This window comes from Ictidomys tridecemlineatus, chromosome 11 (genome assembly GCF_052094955.1).
Source record: "Ictidomys tridecemlineatus isolate mIctTri1 chromosome 11, mIctTri1.hap1, whole genome shotgun sequence".
NCBI classification, from domain to species: domain Eukaryota; kingdom Metazoa; phylum Chordata; class Mammalia; order Rodentia; family Sciuridae; genus Ictidomys; species Ictidomys tridecemlineatus.
The window spans coordinates 131341445-131361270 of NC_135487.1; the positions used below are offsets into that span (position 1 = coordinate 131341445).

A 19826-nucleotide genomic window follows, 5' to 3' on the forward strand; every position below is an offset into this window, starting at 1 on the left:
TTTAGAACTAGTTATTTTATTAAATGATATCAATACACATTTCAAAAGGATTTCATTGTTGTTGCCTCTAAAGCATGTACTTATTTTGTTTTCCACACTGAACACGTGAGAATATCACCAACATATCTAATTTTAATCTTAACAGGCACCCCCACCAATTTAAAAAAAAGGGCGGGAGGGAAGAAGGGAAGCAGTAATTTACAGCGGCTTCAAAACAGTAACAGCTGAAGCTTAACTGTGTGAACAGGTAACTTCAGGACTGATAGTGAATATTCTGCAATTGGGAAGTTTAGCATATTCACATTATCTAGATAGGTTTGCTGTACCATATATACCACATTGTTTTCCTGGTATCAGGATAAAAATCCTACTTTGGAATCGACCTTCCCTGGAATCAACAAGATTCTATTTACCTTGACTCTTGGGCAGGCAGAGGGAAGCAGGGAGGGAGCTCTCATGTTAGCTGGCTGAAGAGTGAACCCTTACAAAATACTTAAGGACCCTACTTCTGACACGTATCACTAAAGTGGTACTAGTGTATTCACTAGAATTCTTTGTCTGTGATTTTACAGTGAGCACCAGGACCTTAGTAATAATTTCTCATATTCTGCTTTCATATGAGTCATGTCCTTGCTAAGACACAGTATGTTATACTTTCTTTAAAAAATATCTTGTTTATTTTTTAAACTCAGGTTGAAATACAAAAGTCAGAGCATGGTCTTGGAGTTTTAAATCACAGACACAGAAAGAATAAAACCCCTTTGTCTCATGTTTATGAATACCAGAAAGTGTCTTTTTTTGTTTCACTATATCACATATATACATTGTTGTCTTCATTTACTGCTGTAGCGATTTCCTTAAAATTAATAGCTGACAGTCTCATACAAATCCTCATTTCCATCCTGAAACAAATGTACTGAGGACTCTGTGGCAAATGAACAAAAACATCCCACAAAAACCCAAACCCTTAAAAGTCCAACTTTGAACTGTACAATGTCTTCCTTTCAAGGATCAGCCATCATGTTTTTGAGGACAATTACCCTGCCCCAATACTCAGGAAGCGACTTTCCTGACATCCCCACGTTTTCTGATAAAATCAAATGGTCTGAGAGCCTTTTCAAGTAAACACTACATTAGCTTAAACAAGAGCAGCAGAAATAATTCACATTTTTTAAATTCTAGAATAAAAAAATCCCACTTAATTTCTGCAAAAAAAAAAAAAAAATTCTGACAGAATTTCCCTTACCTCCATCCCCATTCAGTTATGCTTTTTCACAAAACAAATGCCTTAAGACTCAAAATAACTATGCTTCCTTTGCTTTGTTATACTATATACCCCATCCCACACACAAGGTCATGGTATCATGCATTTTTGTGGAGACAGCTACAGGGCAAAGAGGCTTGAGGGTCAAAGAAACAAAGAACAGATGGCTCAAGACCAGACACGCATTAGGAAGATGAATGAGCTGACGCATGCTAACCACAGAACACAAGGTGAGCCCAAATAAATAACGTGGAAAACATCACATAAAAACTCCCAAACTATGATGGACACCTGGTTTAAGCTGCTTTCTCTGAAAGACAAGTTTATTCTGAGACAGAGTCATCTTTTGTCACTATACTGCTCACCCTCCTCCACCTTTGATATTCAACTGGAGAAATCCAAAGCAATTCCCATCCTTCCTCATAGTTAGTACTGTACTAACTTGGGAGAAAATATATGAAATTTGCTAGGATTCCTTCAAAACCTCAACACGTACTGCTTTACTCATCTATCTGGAGGTTTACCAGTACCTTGGGGTAAAACATTAAAAAACAAAAAAACAACCCCCCCCAAAAAAAATTAGTAAGCAGTTTTTGCTTTTCAGGGTCCCTAGATACAAAGATTAAACAAAGTACAGTGATTGTCTTTCTCCCAAATACTAGTTGGAGAACACAAACAAGCCTTTTAGTCCAAGGAGAAGGAAAGTATACCTCTCTCATGTAAAATGAAAAGCAGAAACATTCTTTGCCTCCTGTTGAGCATAAGAAGTGGGGATAAAGCTTGAGCCTTGAAATGTGATAGGTTGCTATCTGCAGAGTGGGGGCAATTTGGATTTTTCAGGTCTTTCGTTTTCTCTGTAATGACATGAATAGTAACACCCACCTGTTTCCAAGACACACTTAAAGAGGTATAATATAAAGTACTACTGAATCTCCTCCTCTGAGTTACCAAGAGTAGGGGTGATACAGGACGGAGGCAAGGGGGGAAACCAAGCTGAAGACAAATATTTCCCTTTCTCAATAGTTAACGTTTGCTGAAAACCACCAATGAACACCATGTTAGAGAAGTAAAATTAACTTCTATAAAAAAATGCAGGGATAATATTTCATTTGCATCTTTGTATCAACTATCAACTGTAGTGACTTTCTAGTTAAAATAGAAATGAAGATCGAGGGGAAAAAATGAGAAAGAAAGAAAAGCAGAAAGCAAGAGCTTGGTGCAAGATGCTTGGAATGTGTCCTGTTCCCTCTTGCTTACAGAAGACAGTCAGGTCCCAGCACACCTCAATGGCTCCTTCCTAGTTCGCTGTATCGTAGGCATATATCCTTATTTTAACCTGGAACTTATATTCAGCCCCCTTTCATTCCTTTTAAAAGGAGAAAAATTTTGACCAGTATAGAATGAGTTTTGTATTTCCTCAAAGTTACTGCCTGATAGTACTTTAGAGGAAGGGTCTGATAGGAGGAAAAAAAAAGTAAGATTTTAGGAAAAGGGGAAAGAACAACATGCCTTTAAAAATGAAACAAAGAAACCTGACAGAAAAAAATAAAAACCAAAACCAAAAAACCCTGACAGGCCCAAGATCTTCCACATTTCCTCCCTTGCAACATCTCCTGGCTGCCAGCAGGGCAGAGCGAGAACAGGGAATCACATTGGTTACAGCAGTTACTTTGTTGGAGAAGGAAGAGGACAGGGGTCCTTCCATCACTACTACAGAAGCCAACCCCAAAATAACACCCCAACATTCCGCATGTTATTATCTGTACTGATGGAAGTTTTATTTCAAATGTAGTTATACTCTTTAATAGATGGGATAAAATAAAGACTGTTTCCTCCCCACTCCCCAAGCCCCCAGCCAAATGAAGTGGCCTTTGGTTGTGTTTCTTTCTTAAATACAAATAGCTTGGAGAAGCCAGTAAGTGCTGTAGGAGGAGGGACTGGATGGAATAGTAAAATGTAAGCAGAGATGACTTTTTAATTTGGAAGGGAGGCCCTTTATCATAATAAAAAAAATAAATCAAAGGAGGGAAAACAAATAAAAACAGCAATAAACCAAACTCCTACTTGCAATGCTCTCTAGACTGTTCAAAATGCTTCTTTCCCTTGGTTTCCATCAGTACCTGGGAGGGAAGAATGGGCGTTTTGGTGCAAAGAACGGAGGGCCCCTAGCGAAAGGTGGCCTGGGTCTCTTTAAACTGTGGAATGGGTCTCTGCCGAGAAAAGGTTCCCTAGGCCGAAAGTCTGGCCGGGGACTCCGTAAAATCATACCACTCCGGTTGATGGCGTCTCTGTGTGAGGGACCCAAGGGGGGGCCACTGCCGCTGTTGCCGCCTCCCCCACCTCCGCCATGAGCCGGGCCCAGGTGCTCCAGAGAGTGGGCGGGTAGGCTCAGGCTCTCTCGCACACGGCTAAGGCCAGGGCCGTTGAGGTCCCGTTGGGTGGGGCCCCCATGGTCCCTGGGTCCTGAGAGCACCCCAAAATGCTCAGCCAGGGTCCCTTGGAGGAGGGAGCTATGGTCCTTGGGAAACACTGCCACAGCCCCTGCCACTGCGTGCTCTGCCAGTGGAGGGGCTGGGAAGGGTACAACTCCAGAGTGGTCGACAGGGGGTGGAGGAGGGGGCGGAGTAGAGAAGGGGACACCGCTCCCACCACTGCTGCCGAGTTCCCCTGGGGGCGGAGGGGGGGGCGGGGCAGGGAAGGGGACTCCGCTGTGCTCTCCAGGAGGAGGCGGTGGGGCAGCGTGGGCCAGGGCTGCCTCCTTCGTGAAGGGATTCGTAAGATCCACAGAGGGCAGATGAGCGGGCGCATCTCGAGAGAAGATACCACTGTGGTCCTTAGGAGGGGCAGGAGGGGCGGATGTCGGCCCCACTGGCTCTCTCTGGAAGGGTGTCCCATGTTCCAAGGGGGACGGGGGGAGATGATGCTCAAATGTTGAGTTGAAACTGTTGGAACGAAAGCTGCCGACACTCTCCTGAAACTGGGGTGCCCGCTCCTTGTATGGTGTTGTTTTAAAGCCAGTGAGGCCTCCGCTGCCCCCACCCCCAAGGGAGGCCAAATCAGAGGCACTGGAAGGGCCATTGTCAAAAGAGCTGCCCGATGTGCTCAGGTCGAACCAGCCCACCCTTGAAGCCTCGCGCCCATGTCCTCTATTCCCCTTCCCAGGAACTCGGATGGACTCTACGGTCTGTATGGGCTCCCCCGACATCCTTCTATTAGCTGCGTTATGGTAACCCAGAGTTTCTATGGGGGCCCCTTTCTCTTCGGTGCTGTCAGGCAAGTCTAGGCAGGAGGAGGACACGCGGGTCTCTATGCGGTAGTGCTCTTCTTGTTGCTGCTGCTCAGCGGTAGTCAAGCTGGGCTGGGTGAGGCCAGAGAGACCGACACCATCATTTGAAGTGCCCTTGGTGGGGGTCTGGCCAAAATGCTTGTCATCTGAGGGCTTGCGTGAGGCGTTTTTAAGCATATTCTTAAACTCAATCGTCGACGTGGTGGAAATGGTGGAGGCCAGGACTTTCTCCACGCCTGACGTGGGTGGGTGGCCCGTGGGAGCAGCGAGGGTATTCTGCGGAGAGAAAAGGGAACGATGTGGGACTGGGTGAGGAGAGTCTGGGTACTGCTTCTGTGGCAAACTGAGATGCCCAGTGGTAGGCTGAGACAAGCTATTGTGGTTGGAGTCGGGGGTGAAAAATGAATCATTCTTACTCGGTGATGGTGACCGGTCAGACCCAGGTTCGTTCCCTCTTATGCTGAAGGCACCAAAGAGCCCAGGGGAAGAAGCCAGACGGTCACAGTTCTCACTAGAGTCCAGGAGGGCTCTTACAGATGGAGGGAAGGCTGACTTTACCCCAAATTCTTGGGCCCTGTGGCTATAACTGGACAGGATTGGCTGGTAATCCGGGGCATCAGACACCTTGCTGGACTTCAGGATAGATTTGGCTGGTTTCTTCTCCAGGTTCATCATAGCAGAAGGTGGAGGCCCTGAGTACTCAAAATCTCGGTAATCTTCATCTTCATGGAAAGAAGTATCTGGATAGAACTTTTCCTGTGAAGAGTCCATCAGGGAAGACGGTCTCTCCATTCCATCAGAAGGTTGCTTATAGGGAGATTCACTGCCCAGGCCAAAGGGTCGATATGTAGACACAGAATTGGAGAGCTCCCGGGGGTAGTTTTCATCTCTCCCGGCGGGTGGTGATCTTGTACTGCTGGGTGTTGAGGAACCTGGGCTAATGATCTTAGAAAGCAGGGACATAGTATCTACACTGCTGGACGTAGGCTTGTCCATCATCTCATCCTGGGTGGGTGTTCCACTCCGTTCATCCCGTACAGGGGTTCCATCAATGTTGTCGATTGAAGTGCTAGTAGGGCCACGCTGGAAGTCTGAGGGATGGCTCTCGGATGGGGCACTGGACCCCAAACTGCTCAGGATTGGGATATTTAAGTTTAAGCCACTGAAACCAGGATTACCTTTTAAGAAGTTGTGGATCTTCATTTCCAGGCTTGGGGAGGTGGACTCTGACTCCAGTTTTGGCTTGGAGATCTCTGAAGATTGGCACATGGCAACTTCGGTAGGCGGGGCAGCAGGGCTAGTACTGTGGGTACCTGCAAACCCTAAAGAGTTGGATGGCAGTTTAAACGTAGTGCTTGGAAGCCCTGGACTTTGCCCAATTGATGTCTTGCTGGCTGAAGTTGAAGAGACTTCAGAAGCTGATGAATTAGGAGAATAGTTGAAACTTTTGGGTATAAAAGATTGGGTATTAGAGGACACATTTCTTCCTTTTATGGTAGAGACTATGGTGTTGGCAGGGGAAGCTGATGTGCTCTGAGATGCAGCTTCACTGGATGGAACTGGGTTCCCAGTAACACTCTGAAGTAAAGATGACAGGCCTGTAAAAACAAAGATTAGAGGGGTTAAAAAGAACAACTCTCTGCCATCTAATAAAAACAATGTAGGCTTATGAGATATCCTCACTCATTCTGGTGGGAACCAGATGGGTTTTAAAATATGAAGCCAAAGGGAATCCAGACCAAACAAGTACTGGCTCAAGGTCATAAAAAACATTGGACTTATTTATCAATCCAAAAGAGAAAAAAAATCACTGAAATGTTTCCCGTGTAGTTCAGAAACGCATCCAAAACAGCACAATAAAAGGCAACAGGAAGGGAGAGATTCTCATGTCAGAATCACTCATAGTTGCAACAAGGCAAAGTAGGAAAAGAAAGGAAGCAAAATTATTCTTAAAACAACAACTTAAGCCAGTATTTACTAATGTTTGCTCTGTGGAAATGGTTCTCAAAATGCAAACAGATATCCTGCCCTACCTTTCCTTTCCCAGCTCCACAATCATCTCTAAGGTTAACAGTACACACTGTGACTCTTAAGAGGAAGACAACATGTGCAAACCCGAGAAATCCATTAGAATGGGGAGTACTTTGTTCCAAGAAGTATCTCTTGCTAGACTGGTTGTTACCTTTTAGAAAACAAAGCTTTTAACTATCAAATCTGATTGTAAAATGTAGCAATAAAAATGAGATAAACACAAAGACTTAAAAGCCAAACAGGGGTACTGATCCTTTCACAAGAAAACAAAATTTCTTTTCTATAACTTGGAAAAACCAAGGATTATTGATTAATTAAAACTGATGATGATGAGATTCAACCCTATTCAATGACAGACAAAACCTCCTCAGAAGTACTGAGAAAGAGCTCTTTGGGACAAAGGTTGAAGGTTCATGAAAGCAAACTACTCCTGTAGAAAATGTTTTAAAAAATATTTGACAAATGTGGCTCAGTGACATATGAAGTCCTCGCACATATGAAGCCCTGGGTTTGATCCCAGCACCACATAAAAATAAATAAATAAAATAAAGGTATTGTGTCCGTCTACAACTAAAAAAATATTTAAAAAATATTTGACAAAGAGGTAACAGAAGAGCAGATAAATTTAACCATGTTTTGGAAAATTTAATGAATTTCTGGTCATAAATGAAAACCTTACTTCATGCAAGTATATAAATTTTTCTCTTTTTGGTACTGAGGTTCGAAACCAGGGCTTCTTGTATGCAAGAGAAGCACTCTACCATTGAGATACATTTCCAGCCCCAAATGTATAGATTTTAGTTAATAAATTGTACTAAAACTTATCCTTAGCAATGATATTGTAAAAGAGTATTTCATAATTTTATATGGTAACTTTGGTTAATTAATATGTCTTCAACATATCAATTTTAACCCATATTTGCTGAGATTTATGGTGTGAATAATTTTAGGGCCACTCCAGCATTACTTTTTATTTATTTATTTATTTTTTGTGTGGGAAGAACTGGGAAATGAACCCAAGGGTGCTTAAACACTGAGCCATATCCCCAGACCTTTTTATTTTTTATTTTGAGACAGGTCTTGCTAAGTTGCTTAGGGCCTCAATAAGTTGCTGAGGCTAGTCTTGAACTTGTGATTCTCTTGTCTCAGCCTCTTTAGCTGCTCAGATTTTAGGCATAAGCCACATGCCTGGCAAAATTCTAATGTTCCCTTTTTTTTTTTTTTAATTTTTCTGTAATCTAATATCAATGTTAGATAATATCCAAACAATTGATATTTAACTTCAGTTATCCTGGGGAGGCGGGAGGGAAAGCATGTTTCATTCTGAAAAGTTTCCAGGCTATACAATTTTTCCTTTCCTAACAGTTTAATTTAATTTTAATTCCTAGCAGTCATTGTTGTCACCAAACCCAGAAGTCCTCAAGTGCTACAATGTGATACATAATAATGTCATGTAACTTTAAAAAGATATTTCAGCATATCTTTAAGATACTGTGGGATAAATTCTTCAAAAGATCATCTTTTTAAGATAGATACCACCCAGATTTCTGGAATAAATAAAATTGTCTTTCACCATTAAACATTATTTTGTGTCGAAAATCTGTAAATAAGGACTATGGACCCTTATCACAGAACTAAGTTTTAAGAGATTTCTTGGAGACATTTTTATTTATCTATTTTTATGTGGTGCTGAGGATCAAACCCAGGGCCTTGCACATGCTAGGCAAGTGTCTACCGCTGAGCCACAACCCCAGCCCTCTTGGAGACATTTAATAAACACATCTATTTATGCTGCTGGACACAGTCCTTTGAAAGTTATAGAATTTGACTTTCTATAAGTAAATAAAAGTTGATGAACAACTTGTTAGTCCACAAAAATTATTTTTTTGGGGTTCTCATTTCTTATTCTGTCAAAACATGCTTAATGGGCTGGATGTAGCTCAGTGGCAAAGAGTCTGCTTTGCATTTGCAAAGCCCTGGGTTCGACCCCCAGTTCCAAAAATGATAAAAAAAAATACTGTCTCAGAAATCTAACCGAAGGAAAAGCTTTAAGGTGTAGTTTCATATGTTAATCATACAAATGAGTTCAAGATTTTTGTTGTTACTATAAGATAGCAATAGGAGAGGGACTGAAAAGGAGAAATCATAAGCATATCAATCCTTCAAATGAACTGTTCCTAAAATTAGTGGTTCAAGATGTGCCATAGTATTATCATCAACTACTAATTGCTGGTCTCAATATATGGAAGCTATGTATCTAAGTATTATTACTTTATAGTACTTAGTTCTGTGTAACAAAATTTTCTATATCTTATAACAAAATTCACCATAATACAGTACTTGACTGATCACTTACAAAACAGCTTAGGAAACAGAAAATAAAGAGATACCTATATTACTATACTCACACAGAGCACGATTTCTCAAGCTCAGCACTTTTGACATTGTGGGATGAATAATTCTTTGCTGTTGGGGGTTTTCCGGTGGATTATACAATGTTTAGCAACATCCACATGGGTCTGACCCATTAGTATCCCCTTGCCTAGTCGTGACAACCACAAATGTCTCTATTCCTTGATACATGTCCCCTAGAGGCCCCTGGTTGAGATTACTGACTTTGAGTATATCACTACAATAAAGATACTGTTATGGTATTTATAATTTATTGCATAATTATACTGAGGTATTTAAAAAGGGTTGTGTTGGTATCTAGAAAAAAAAAGAGTAGAGATCAGATTGACCTTAAAAAAAAAAAAAAAAAAGTTAAAAACAGGCAGTTTTACATGCAAAACACACTGGCAAAGCTGGACAGAGGGTCAACTGAGGCAGAGATCATATATTCATGAAAACAAAAAGATGAGAATCAGGAACTAATTGTCTTATACATTTTATGCCTTTGGATTCCTCAGAAATGGAATACAGGATTAAGCCAGGGACAAACACAATTCAAGTCCCTCTTGCAGATATCAGTTTACCTTGTAGTGCAGGGGCTGACTGTGTCTGGGTTTTGGAAAGAGCAGATAGAATGCTCTCTGGGGTGATCTCCACCTTGGAGAGGATATTTGCCAGAGGGTTATGAGATGTTGTTGTGGCAGGTGCAGGTGTTTTCAGGCCACTGGTGAGGTTGCTGGGACTGGTAGGAGTTCCTGGAGAAGGTCTTGATGCAGGACTGACCCCTGGTGGCAGAAAGATGAACTCAAGAAAACGCAATTCAAAAATGACCTTTCAATTCACTACATTTTCCACTCACTTCAATGAGTCTGATGTTTAATAGAAATTCTTCTTGTCTGATCCACAAATGGTCCCTTATCATGGAATGTACAAAGAGAAAAAAAATCTGAAAATTAAGATACGCTACTTCTATTTGGAATATCCTTAAAACAAACAAGTATAAAGTTATTTTCTTATATACTCATTAGTTTTAAGAACTCCAACAAAGAGAGACTAGGCAAACTGCTTTTTTTCCACTACCAAATAATTCTTATACTTAAGAGCCCCATTAGTACTCAGTAAGCACTGCTGGATGATGGGTGATCAGACCCTCTTTGATCGAAGGAGTCCGCTACGGCATACTTCCGTGTCTTGCTTTTGAAATAATGATGAGTTATGTTTTTTACATTTCAAAATGGTTGATTTTAACATATAAAATGGTATATAAAGAGAAAAACATTTGACTATTTAAAAGATGATAAAAAAACTATGAACAGATTATTTCACAAAGAAACAGAAATAAGCAAATAGAAGAAAGTTTAACCACATCTTTAATCAATGAAAAACATTAAAACAATTTTTAAAGGTTGAATGTGACACAGATTAAATGAAATAAAACAGTAGAGAAGGTGAGGAACAGAAACTTTCATATACTAGGTACATAAAATAGTATATATTCTTGGATATCAATTTTGTTATAACATATGAAAAGCCTTTTAAAAACATGCTAAATCTTTTTTTGTGGGGGGGGAGGATCTTTATCCAACTCCCCCACCCCGCCCCCTGGTTCTGGGGAGTTGATACATGACCTTGCACATGCTATGCAAGCACTCAACCATTAAGCTACATCCAGCCCAAGAGTCTCCATCTTTTAGAAGTATGTATATATTTATGATGAAATTAAATGTTTGGACTAGGTGTAGTGGCACATGCCTGTAATCTCAGTAATGTGGGAGGCTAAGGCAGGAGGATTGTAAATTCAAGGTCAGTTTTACCAATTTACTAAGGCCCTAAGCAACTTACTAAGGCCCTATATCAAAATACAAAAAAGTGTTAGGGATGTAGCTCAGTGGTAAAGCAGAGAGTAAAATCCTTAGTATAGGGGGAAAAAAAAAAAGAAAAAAAAGTTTAAATTGGAAATTTCTTCAAAATAATCCAGAGTGAATATGGTATAGATTTGTCAGGGTTACCCTAGTATAACTGAGTGATGAGTACAAGGGATATTCTACTTGCATACATTTTCATTTAGTTTTTCTTGTGTATATGTGTGTGGTGCTGGGGATTGAACCCAGCACTTGGCCGTGGGACAAGTTATATCCCCAGCCCTTTTATTTTTAAAAATCAATCAATTAATTATTTTTTTTTTGGGGGGGGTACTGGGGATTAAATTCAGGGACACTCAGCTGCTGAGCCACATCCCCAGCCCAATTTTGTATTTTATTTAGAGAGCCTCTCACCGAGTTGCTCAGCGTCTCACTGTTGCTGAGCCTGGCTTTGAACTTATGATCCTCCTGCCTCAGCATCGAACCACTGGATTACAGGCATGAGCCACCATATTTGGTTATTTCAATTATTAAAAGAATTTTTAATCTCTCAAACACTCACATACACATATACTTGTAAGAATAAATAAATAAGTGATTTCTTTTGAGGTAATATGATGACAGATATTTATTTTATTCACTGTGCTAATTTTCTAATTTTTCTACATTTTCACTGAATTTTTTAAACAAAATTCAACAACAACAAAACAGACTAATGGCTCAATTTTAAAATCTAGAAATCAGCTTTTTATCTTCTTCACTAGGCTTACTTACCAGTATTTTTCATGACTGATGTTAGGCTGCTAAGGATGGAACTAATCTTTGCCAGATCCACGTTAGCCAGGTTGGGCAAAGCCAAAGCTGGGGACGGGGACAGAAGAGAAGTATTCACAGGCTTTGGAAGAGGTGGGGTTGCTGTCATGGTCACAGGCACTGGGGTACAGGAAGAGGCCTTTGGGAGAGTTTCTGTTGGCTTTGTAGGTACAGAAGTAGAGACAGCTGACTTCTCCACAGGTTTTTCCTTCCTGTCCTCCACTGTTTCAACAAAGAGAAGATATGATATTACATCTTCCTACTTTTTAGGCTTTGTTCTTAAATATGAAATAATATGTCCTAATATTTTCTAATTTGAGGGTTTAAAAGCACTATAATTCTAGAGAAAACAACCAGTCACTTTGTGTGTTTTTTATTTTAAAGTCATAGTCTTCATAAATTATTATTTTTGATATTTATTATCATTCCCACCTTCTATATCTACTTAAAAGGAATTTCTCAATTATCCTCTTTCTTACTTATTTATGATTTTTTTTTTTTTTTTTGTGGTGCTGGGGATTGAACCCAGGGCCTTGCTTGTGCATGCAGGGCAAGCTCTCTACCAACAGAGCTACATCCCCAGTCCCCTTATGATTCTTTTGGATCTTCTGAAAATTTGTGTATTCAATGTATACATTTCTGAAACAGGAGGGTGAGAGGCTGGGGAGTGACATGAGGATTCTCAGGAAAGTGGAAGGAAAAGGAAATGGCAAAAAATTAAAAAAATGAAAGGCTACTACTGTTGCAGCCACCTTCCCCCAAATAAAGATAATTAAACTTTGAACATTTCTGGAAAACACTTATTTGATACACATTTGCATTGTCCCTTGGAAATGGTATTTGTCATCTTTCCTTTTTCATTAACCTGAGAATTTCTTAGTGACAAAAGCTCAAGAGCTCTATAAGTATTTTGTTGTATTTTCTAAGCAATTTCTTTTCTTTTTTCTTCTTCTTTTTTGGTACTAGGGTGCAATTAGGCTCTAATTTGAAACTGCAAAGTTTTACTTCTTTTTTTTTTTTTTTTTTTTTAAAGAGAGAGTGAGAGAGGGGGACAGAGAGAGAGAGAGAGAGAGAGAATTTTAACATTTATTTTTTCTTAGTTCTCGGCGGACACAACATCTTTGTTGGTATGTGGTGCTGAGGATCGAACCCGGGCCGCACGCATGCTAGGCGAGCGCGCTACCGCTTGAGCCACATCCCCAGCCCAAAGTTTTACTTCTTGATAATTGCAGCTTTGGGATTCTGGATGGTCAAAAGTGACAGAGAAGAAAGAATTCTGGTATAAATGCCCCTTCCTCTAGAGCAGTGCTGGCCAAGAGACATATAATTCAAGACACATATTTAAGTTTAAGCTTTCTAGCAGCCATGTGGAAAAAAAAAGAAAAGAAATAGATACATTTTGATAATGTGTATTTATCTTGACATATCCTAAACATTTTATTTTCATTGTTATAAAAATAAAAATCATTAATGTGATGATATTTTTATTTGAGGAGGTATTGTTGAGAACCAGTGTATATTTTCTAATTATATAACATCCCAAGTCGCGCAAACTATATTTCAAGTGCTTAACAGTCACATTTTAGCTAGCTGCTGCTATACTGAAGTCTTGATCTTCAGCAGTGATTCTTTTTTTTTTTTATAAGAGAGAGTGGGGGGGGGGACAGAGAGAGAGAGAGAGAGAGAATTTTAACATTTATTTATTTTTTCTTAGTTCTCGGCGGGCACAACATCTTTGTTTGTATGTGGTGCTGAGGATCGAACCTGGGCTGCACGCATGCCAGGCGAGCGCACTACCGCTTGAGCCACATCCCGAGCCCTTCAGCAGTGATTCTTAACCCATGTAGCATACCATATAGAGATGAATATTACCTTAGTGTTCTAATACGTACTAAGCTATCTTTTAATAACTACCCATAACTGACTGATTAATATTAGTGGGCAAGGAAAACACAGAATAAATTATCTACTAATTACACAAGGACATACCAATGATTTTTGACCCATCATCTTCTACATCTGAGAGTTCCATGTCTTCCACATCACGATTATCAGTCACAGGTTCAGGTGTAGCAGATTTCTCACTCTCCATTGTTGGTGACTGGGATTCCTCACCTCCCATTCCCTGAAATGGGGACTCCGAACCAGTTGGGGAGGGAGCATCCATACTTGGGGAAGGAACTGGTGATTCTTCAGGATCAGGAAGGGTTGACTTCAACTGATCCAATTTCTTCTTTAAATTGTTTACTCGGTTAGCAAAGGTTTTGTATGCCTAAAAGAGAAAAAGGAGTTTAATTCCCTGGGAAAAGGACCAAGAAGTTACCATTCCAACTCTGATCAGATTTACTCATCATTACAACATCACTGGCTCAAAACATGAAAATAACAATCTGTCAAGCATGAAATATTTTTTAATTCTTTCTCTGTCTTTCTCAGTACTGGGGATTGAACTCAGGGGTGCTTTTCCACTGAGCTACACCTCTGGTCCTTTCTATTTTGACAGAGGGTCTCATTACATTGCTGATGCTGGCTTCAAACTTTTGATTTTCCTGCTTCAGCCTCCCAAACTCTGGTTGTGTGCCAGTAAGCCTGGCTCTAATCTCTTAAGTGAATATCAACATCCACAAAGTTGCCTAAGTTAGAAATGTAAAGAATTCTTTAAAAAAAAATCTTTATTATAATAATTTGCTTATTTTTATGTGTGCTGAGGATCGAACCCAGTGCCTCACATGTGTGAGGCATGCGCTCTGCCACTCAGCCCCAGCCCCAACCCCTTAAAGAATTCTTTAGTCTGGAATACTTGTTTGTGACAGTTTGTTGAACTTCCCTTGTTTTTGATGAACTCGAACAGTGTTAAAAATACTGTTTAGATATTTTGTAGACTGTCAAATGAGATTTATTGGCTATTTTTCTCATGATTAGATGGGGGTTAAGGGTTTTTGGAGAAAAAGACACAGAGATAAAGTGCTATTGCCATCACATTGTATTAAGGGTATAATCTACCACTGTTGATGTTAATATCAATTATCTGACTTAAATCCTACTGATCTCCTGTTTTAATTGCCAATACCTTAAAGCTATGGTGGTACTAAGGATTTTGAGAAATAGTCTTCCTAGGTGGCCCATACTGGCCTTGAACTTGTAATCCTAGTGCCTTAGCCTCCTGAGGAGCTGAGATTACAGGTGTGTGCCATATGTTCATGATGTTCTCCTTTAAAAATTTTATTTACTTGTTTATTTGTGGTACTGGGAAAATCAAATCCAGAATCTCCCACAAGCCAGGCAAACACTCAGGCACTGAACCACATTTTCAGCCTCAATGATGTTCTCTTTTTTGTCTAGTTTTCCTCTTCTTACAGTAAAAGCACCAGTAATACTTGACTTGATCATATCTGCAGAGACGCTGGTTCCAAATAAGGTCATATACTAGTTTCAACATAACTTTCCAGGAGATACAATTCAACCCATAACAATTAGCAAGAAAAAACATCATAATGGACAAGACTGGAAGATGTGACATTAATCAAGATATTAAGGGGAACATTATAGTTACTAAGATATATCAAACTTGTGGGCCAAGTGACAAAATGAAAGAATATGTGATATTTCTTCTAAACATAAATAACCTCAAGCTGATCACAAACAAATACCACATATATTCAAACTGGGGGAGATGCACAAAAGATTTGATTTGTAATTTTCAAACATAAGTTTCAAACATAAGTCATGTAAGTCAAGAAAAAAAACTAAGGAACTGTTCTAGATCAAAGGACAATAAAGAGAAATGACAAATAAAATTTATTAATACTGAACAGGATCTTTTGCTATTAAAACTGGTCAATTTAGCTGGGCACAGTGGCACATGCCAAGAGGCAGGAGGATTGCTAGTTCAAAGCCAAACACAGCAACTTAGTAAGGCCCTAAGCAACTTTTAGCAAGACCCTGTATCTAAATAAAATATAAAGAAGGGCTAGGGATGTGGCTCAGTGGTTAAGTGCCCCTGGGATCAATATCAGGTACCAAAAGAAAAAAGAAAATTTTAAGCTTAATTTTGGAGATGGAGTCTTTGCTATGTCACACAGGGTGGCTTCAAACATGCCATTCTTCTGCTTCTGCTTCACTCTTCCAAACATCTGGGATTACAAGTAGGTACTACTGCATTTGGCAGAACAAAGAATTTGAATGCTTTTACTACAGAGTAGTGATTTCATCATAATCCATAAATATGGACAATTTTTATGTGTCAGCCAAAACAGAAAAACACTCAAGGGGAAAAAAAAAAAAAGATAACTATAGTTGAATTGTGTTATTTTTCTCTACCCTCCCCTATATCAAACTCATGATGAAGTCTGGTCACCTCAAAATTTGACTGTATATACAGAGAGGTTTTTTTATTTTATTTTTGTATTTATTTATTTTTTGGTACCAGAGATTTAACTCAGGGGCACTAAACCCTTAAGCCACATCCCCAGCCCTATTTTGTATTTTATTTAGAGACAGGGTCTCACTGAGTTGCTTAGCACCTCACTATTCTGAAGCTGGCTTTGAACTCGCTGTTCTCCTGTCTCAGCCTCCCAAGCCACTGGGATTACAGGTGTGCACTACTGCAGCCGGCTAGAGAGAGAATTTTTATAAAGGTAATCAAGTTATCAACCGAAATAAAGTCTTTAGGATGGGCCCTATCTAATATGATTGGTATCTGGACATAGCATATACACAGAGGGAAGGTGATATCCAAAGAGATGGAGAAAAGATAACCATCTACAAACCAAAGAGAGGTCTCCGATAGATCATTCCTTCAAAAGTCCTCAGAAAGAACCAACTCTGCTGATACCTTGATTTTGGACTTTTAACGGTCAGACAATGAGACAATAAATTCATGTTGTTTAAGTCATCTAGTCTGAAACAGTTTCAATAATATCAGAAACCACTAATTTAGAAAGTTCTGCAAATCCCAAGCCAGGTAAATATAAAGAACACACTTAGGCACATCATTGAATGACTAATGAAAACCAAAGATAAAGTATTAATAGCAGCCGAAGAAAAAAAGACATATTATATTTAAAGAAGAAATTATAATAAGACTGATTTCTCACTGAAATTGTGGATACTCGCAGGACAAAAGAACATGCTTTTTTACTTTTGGTATCATGGATTGAACTCAAGGGCCGTTGACCACTGAGACATATCCCTAGACCTATTTTGTATTTTATTTAAAGACAGGGTCTCACTAAGTTGCTTAGGCACTTTGCTTTTGAACTCTTGATCCTCCTGCCTCAGTCTCCCAAGCCACTAGGATTAAAAGTGTGTACCACTGCACCTGGCCAAAAGAACATGTTTTAAGTGCAAAAATAATTGCTACCCTAGAATTCCATACCCAGAGGAAAAAAGATGTTCCAAATAAACAAATTTAAAGAATGGACTACCATCTTATCTATAGTCAAGGAAATCCTAAATATATTCCTCAGCAGAGAGACAATTATCCCAGATAAAAAAACAGGGATGCAGGGTTTTGTTTTTCGGTACATGGGATTGAACCCATGCTTAACTGTGGGCCACATTCCCAGTCCTTTTTATTTTGAGACAAGGTCTCACTAAGTTGTTGAGGACCTCTCCAAGTTGCTGAGGCTGGCCTTGAACTTGTGATCTTCCTGCATGTCCTTTCAGTTGCTGGGATTACAGGTGCCCACCTGAAGCAGCTAGAAGTCAGAGATCCGAATATGGATTTCAGCAGCTGCCCAGTGCCAAGGTGACAGAATTGAGTTCAGGTCCTGCCAACAAAACACTGTCTTTTCTTTCTTTTTCTTTCCTCTCCCTTGTGTGCTTTCTTTTGTAGTATTTGTAATTGAATCCAGGGACACTCTAGCACTCAGCTACATCTCTGGCCCTTTATAATGTATGCATGTATTTATTTTTGAGACAGGGTCTTGCCAAGTTGCCCAGACTGGTTTCAAATTTTTGATCCTCTTTGTTTCCAGAGTCTTTGAGATTACAGGTGTGCATTACCACACCCACTATACCATACACTCTTACAACCACACAGAGTAATTAAAACTTAAACTAGGAAAAAAAAAAAAAAAGCAAAACACTGTTTTTTTCAGAGGCCTTTTAATGGGGGGGGGCAAAAAAGTCAGTTTACATGAAATTTAGCAACAGAATGTTTTCAGGTTATCTGAAAGAAAAAAAAAATAAACAGTACATACACTGGTTTCTAATCCCAATTTATGTCCTATAGTAGTAATTACAGGTGATTCTTCAGGATAATCCCCTTCAATACCAAAGCGTTAGGCTTTTAGTACAGCATAATGGTTAGGGTTTGTATGAGCTTTACAATCAGAAGGACCCAGGTATAATTCTAGTCGCCATCACTTTTTACTACCTATATCACCTTGTACAAAGTCACTAATTCTTCAAAAGTAAATCTGTGGAGATAATAATACTTATCCTTAAAGTTATATACCACGAGTAAACAGTCTCTGGCATACCGTAAGCACTCAATATAAGATAGCTGTAATTTTTACTTACATTGGCCACAACTTTTACTTCTTTATACTGTGCTTCATAGAAAATTCCAGCATTTTCCAGTGCTTCTGTTAGTGAAGGCCCATTTTTCACCTGCTTATCCAGTCCATTCACAAATTCTTCCAGCTTAGAGCTTGCCTCTTCAAATTCTTTGGAGAATTTCTTCCCACCAGTTTTATCTAAAATAATAGAGAAGGTATTTATTTTGTAAAAATTTTATTCTTTTGAGGACAGTCCCTGTTCGTGAATCATGTGAGTCTGTGAACCTCTTTCTGCTTGGTGTATAATTGTGTGTGTGTGTGTGTGTGTGTGTGTGTGTGTGTGTGTGTGTGTGTGTGTGGTGCTGGGGATTGAACCCAGTGAGGCAAGCACTCTACCAACGGAGCTATATCCCCAGCCCAGTGTATAATATTTTTAGTCTTAGTTTTATTTTTTTTAATATTTTTTCTTTAGTTGTAGATGGACACAGTACATTTACTTTATTTGTTTTTATGTAGTGCTAAGGATCGAACCCAGAGCCTCAGGCATGCCTCAACCACTGAGCCACAACCCCAGACCTTAGTTTTATCTTAAATCACAAAACAGATTTATGTGGATCTGCTAAAGTGAAGAAGAGTGGAGGTAAAGATAAAGATGAGCTGGGGCTGGGGCTCAGAGGTAGAGCACTCACTTATCACGTGTAAGGCACTGGGTTCAATCCTCAGCATCCCATAAAACAATAAATAAACAAAAATAAAGGAATTGTGTCCATTTAGAACTAAAAAAAATAATTAAAAAAAAAGAAAAAAAAGGAAGTTCAACTAAAACAAAGTTTGTTGTACTTCTTTTCTTCACAAATTTGTTGTACACTGCTACTTAGGAGTAAGAATGAAGCTCAATTCTGTTCACTTTCATTGTATCAACGTTCAGAAAAGTAAATGGATCTTTCTGTATACCACACTAAATATCTTTTTCTCTCTGAAAAAGATCCTTAGTAATCTGATATATACTTCTTTTCCAGTGACTTGGCTTTAGAAACGGACATAAAGTTTGGCTTTGCCTCTTATCAGCTGTGTAACTTGACCAAACTACTCATCTCCTTATGAAGTGAAGCCTCAGATTTCTCATGAATTAAGAGATTTTTTAGAATGCTTCTGGGTTGTTGTGAGAACTAAATTAGATCACACTCAAAGTATGGTGCAGACAATAGCTAAACTGTGGAGCCAACCTAGATGTCCTTCAGTGGATGATGGATGATAAAAAAAAAAACAACAAACTGGCATTTATTCACAATGGAATATTACTCAGCAATAAAAGAGTAAGATCATGGCATGTGCAGGGAAATGGATAGCATTAGAGAAGATAATGCTAATTAAGTTAGCCAATCCCCCCCCCCAAAAAACAAATGCCGAATGTCTTCTCTAAGGGGGGAGACTCAAAATGGGGTTGGGAGGGAGGGCAAGGGAGGAAGATTACCTCTAGATAGGGGATAGGGGTGGGAAGGAGGGAGAAGGGGAATAGCATGGATAATGAAAGGAGACCCTCATCATTATATGTATATAATACATGTATGAAGATGTGAATTTGGTGTCAACATATCATATATAATCAGATATGAGATAAATTATTGTATAATGGTGTATTAAGAACCGTAATGCAAAATAAATAATTAACTTTT

General features: G+C 39.4%; 1 protein-coding gene across 6 annotated transcripts in view; it reads right to left on the minus strand.

The window, feature by feature from the left end:
• Rprd2 (regulation of nuclear pre-mRNA domain containing 2) overlaps window positions 1–19826 on the minus strand; it is an 81152-nt gene continuing 61326 nt past the window's right edge. For 4 of the 6 annotated variants that reach the window (XM_021730414.2, XM_005331160.3, XM_040287514.2 and 1 more), the window contains 5 exons: window positions 18173–18348; window positions 13637–13919; window positions 11609–11869; window positions 9557–9757; window positions 1–6148 (listed from right to left, as the gene is read on the minus strand). In XM_021730414.2, the coding sequence (XP_021586089.2) occupies window positions 3378–6148; window positions 9557–9757; window positions 11609–11869; window positions 13637–13919; window positions 18173–18348 (3692 nt within the window). In that variant the 3' untranslated portion in view covers window positions 1–3377. The remainder of the gene's footprint in view (window positions 6149–9556; window positions 9758–11608; window positions 11870–13636; window positions 13920–18172; window positions 18349–19826) is intronic. The other 2 variants (XM_040287516.2, XM_040287515.2) reach the window with 1 other exon arrangement.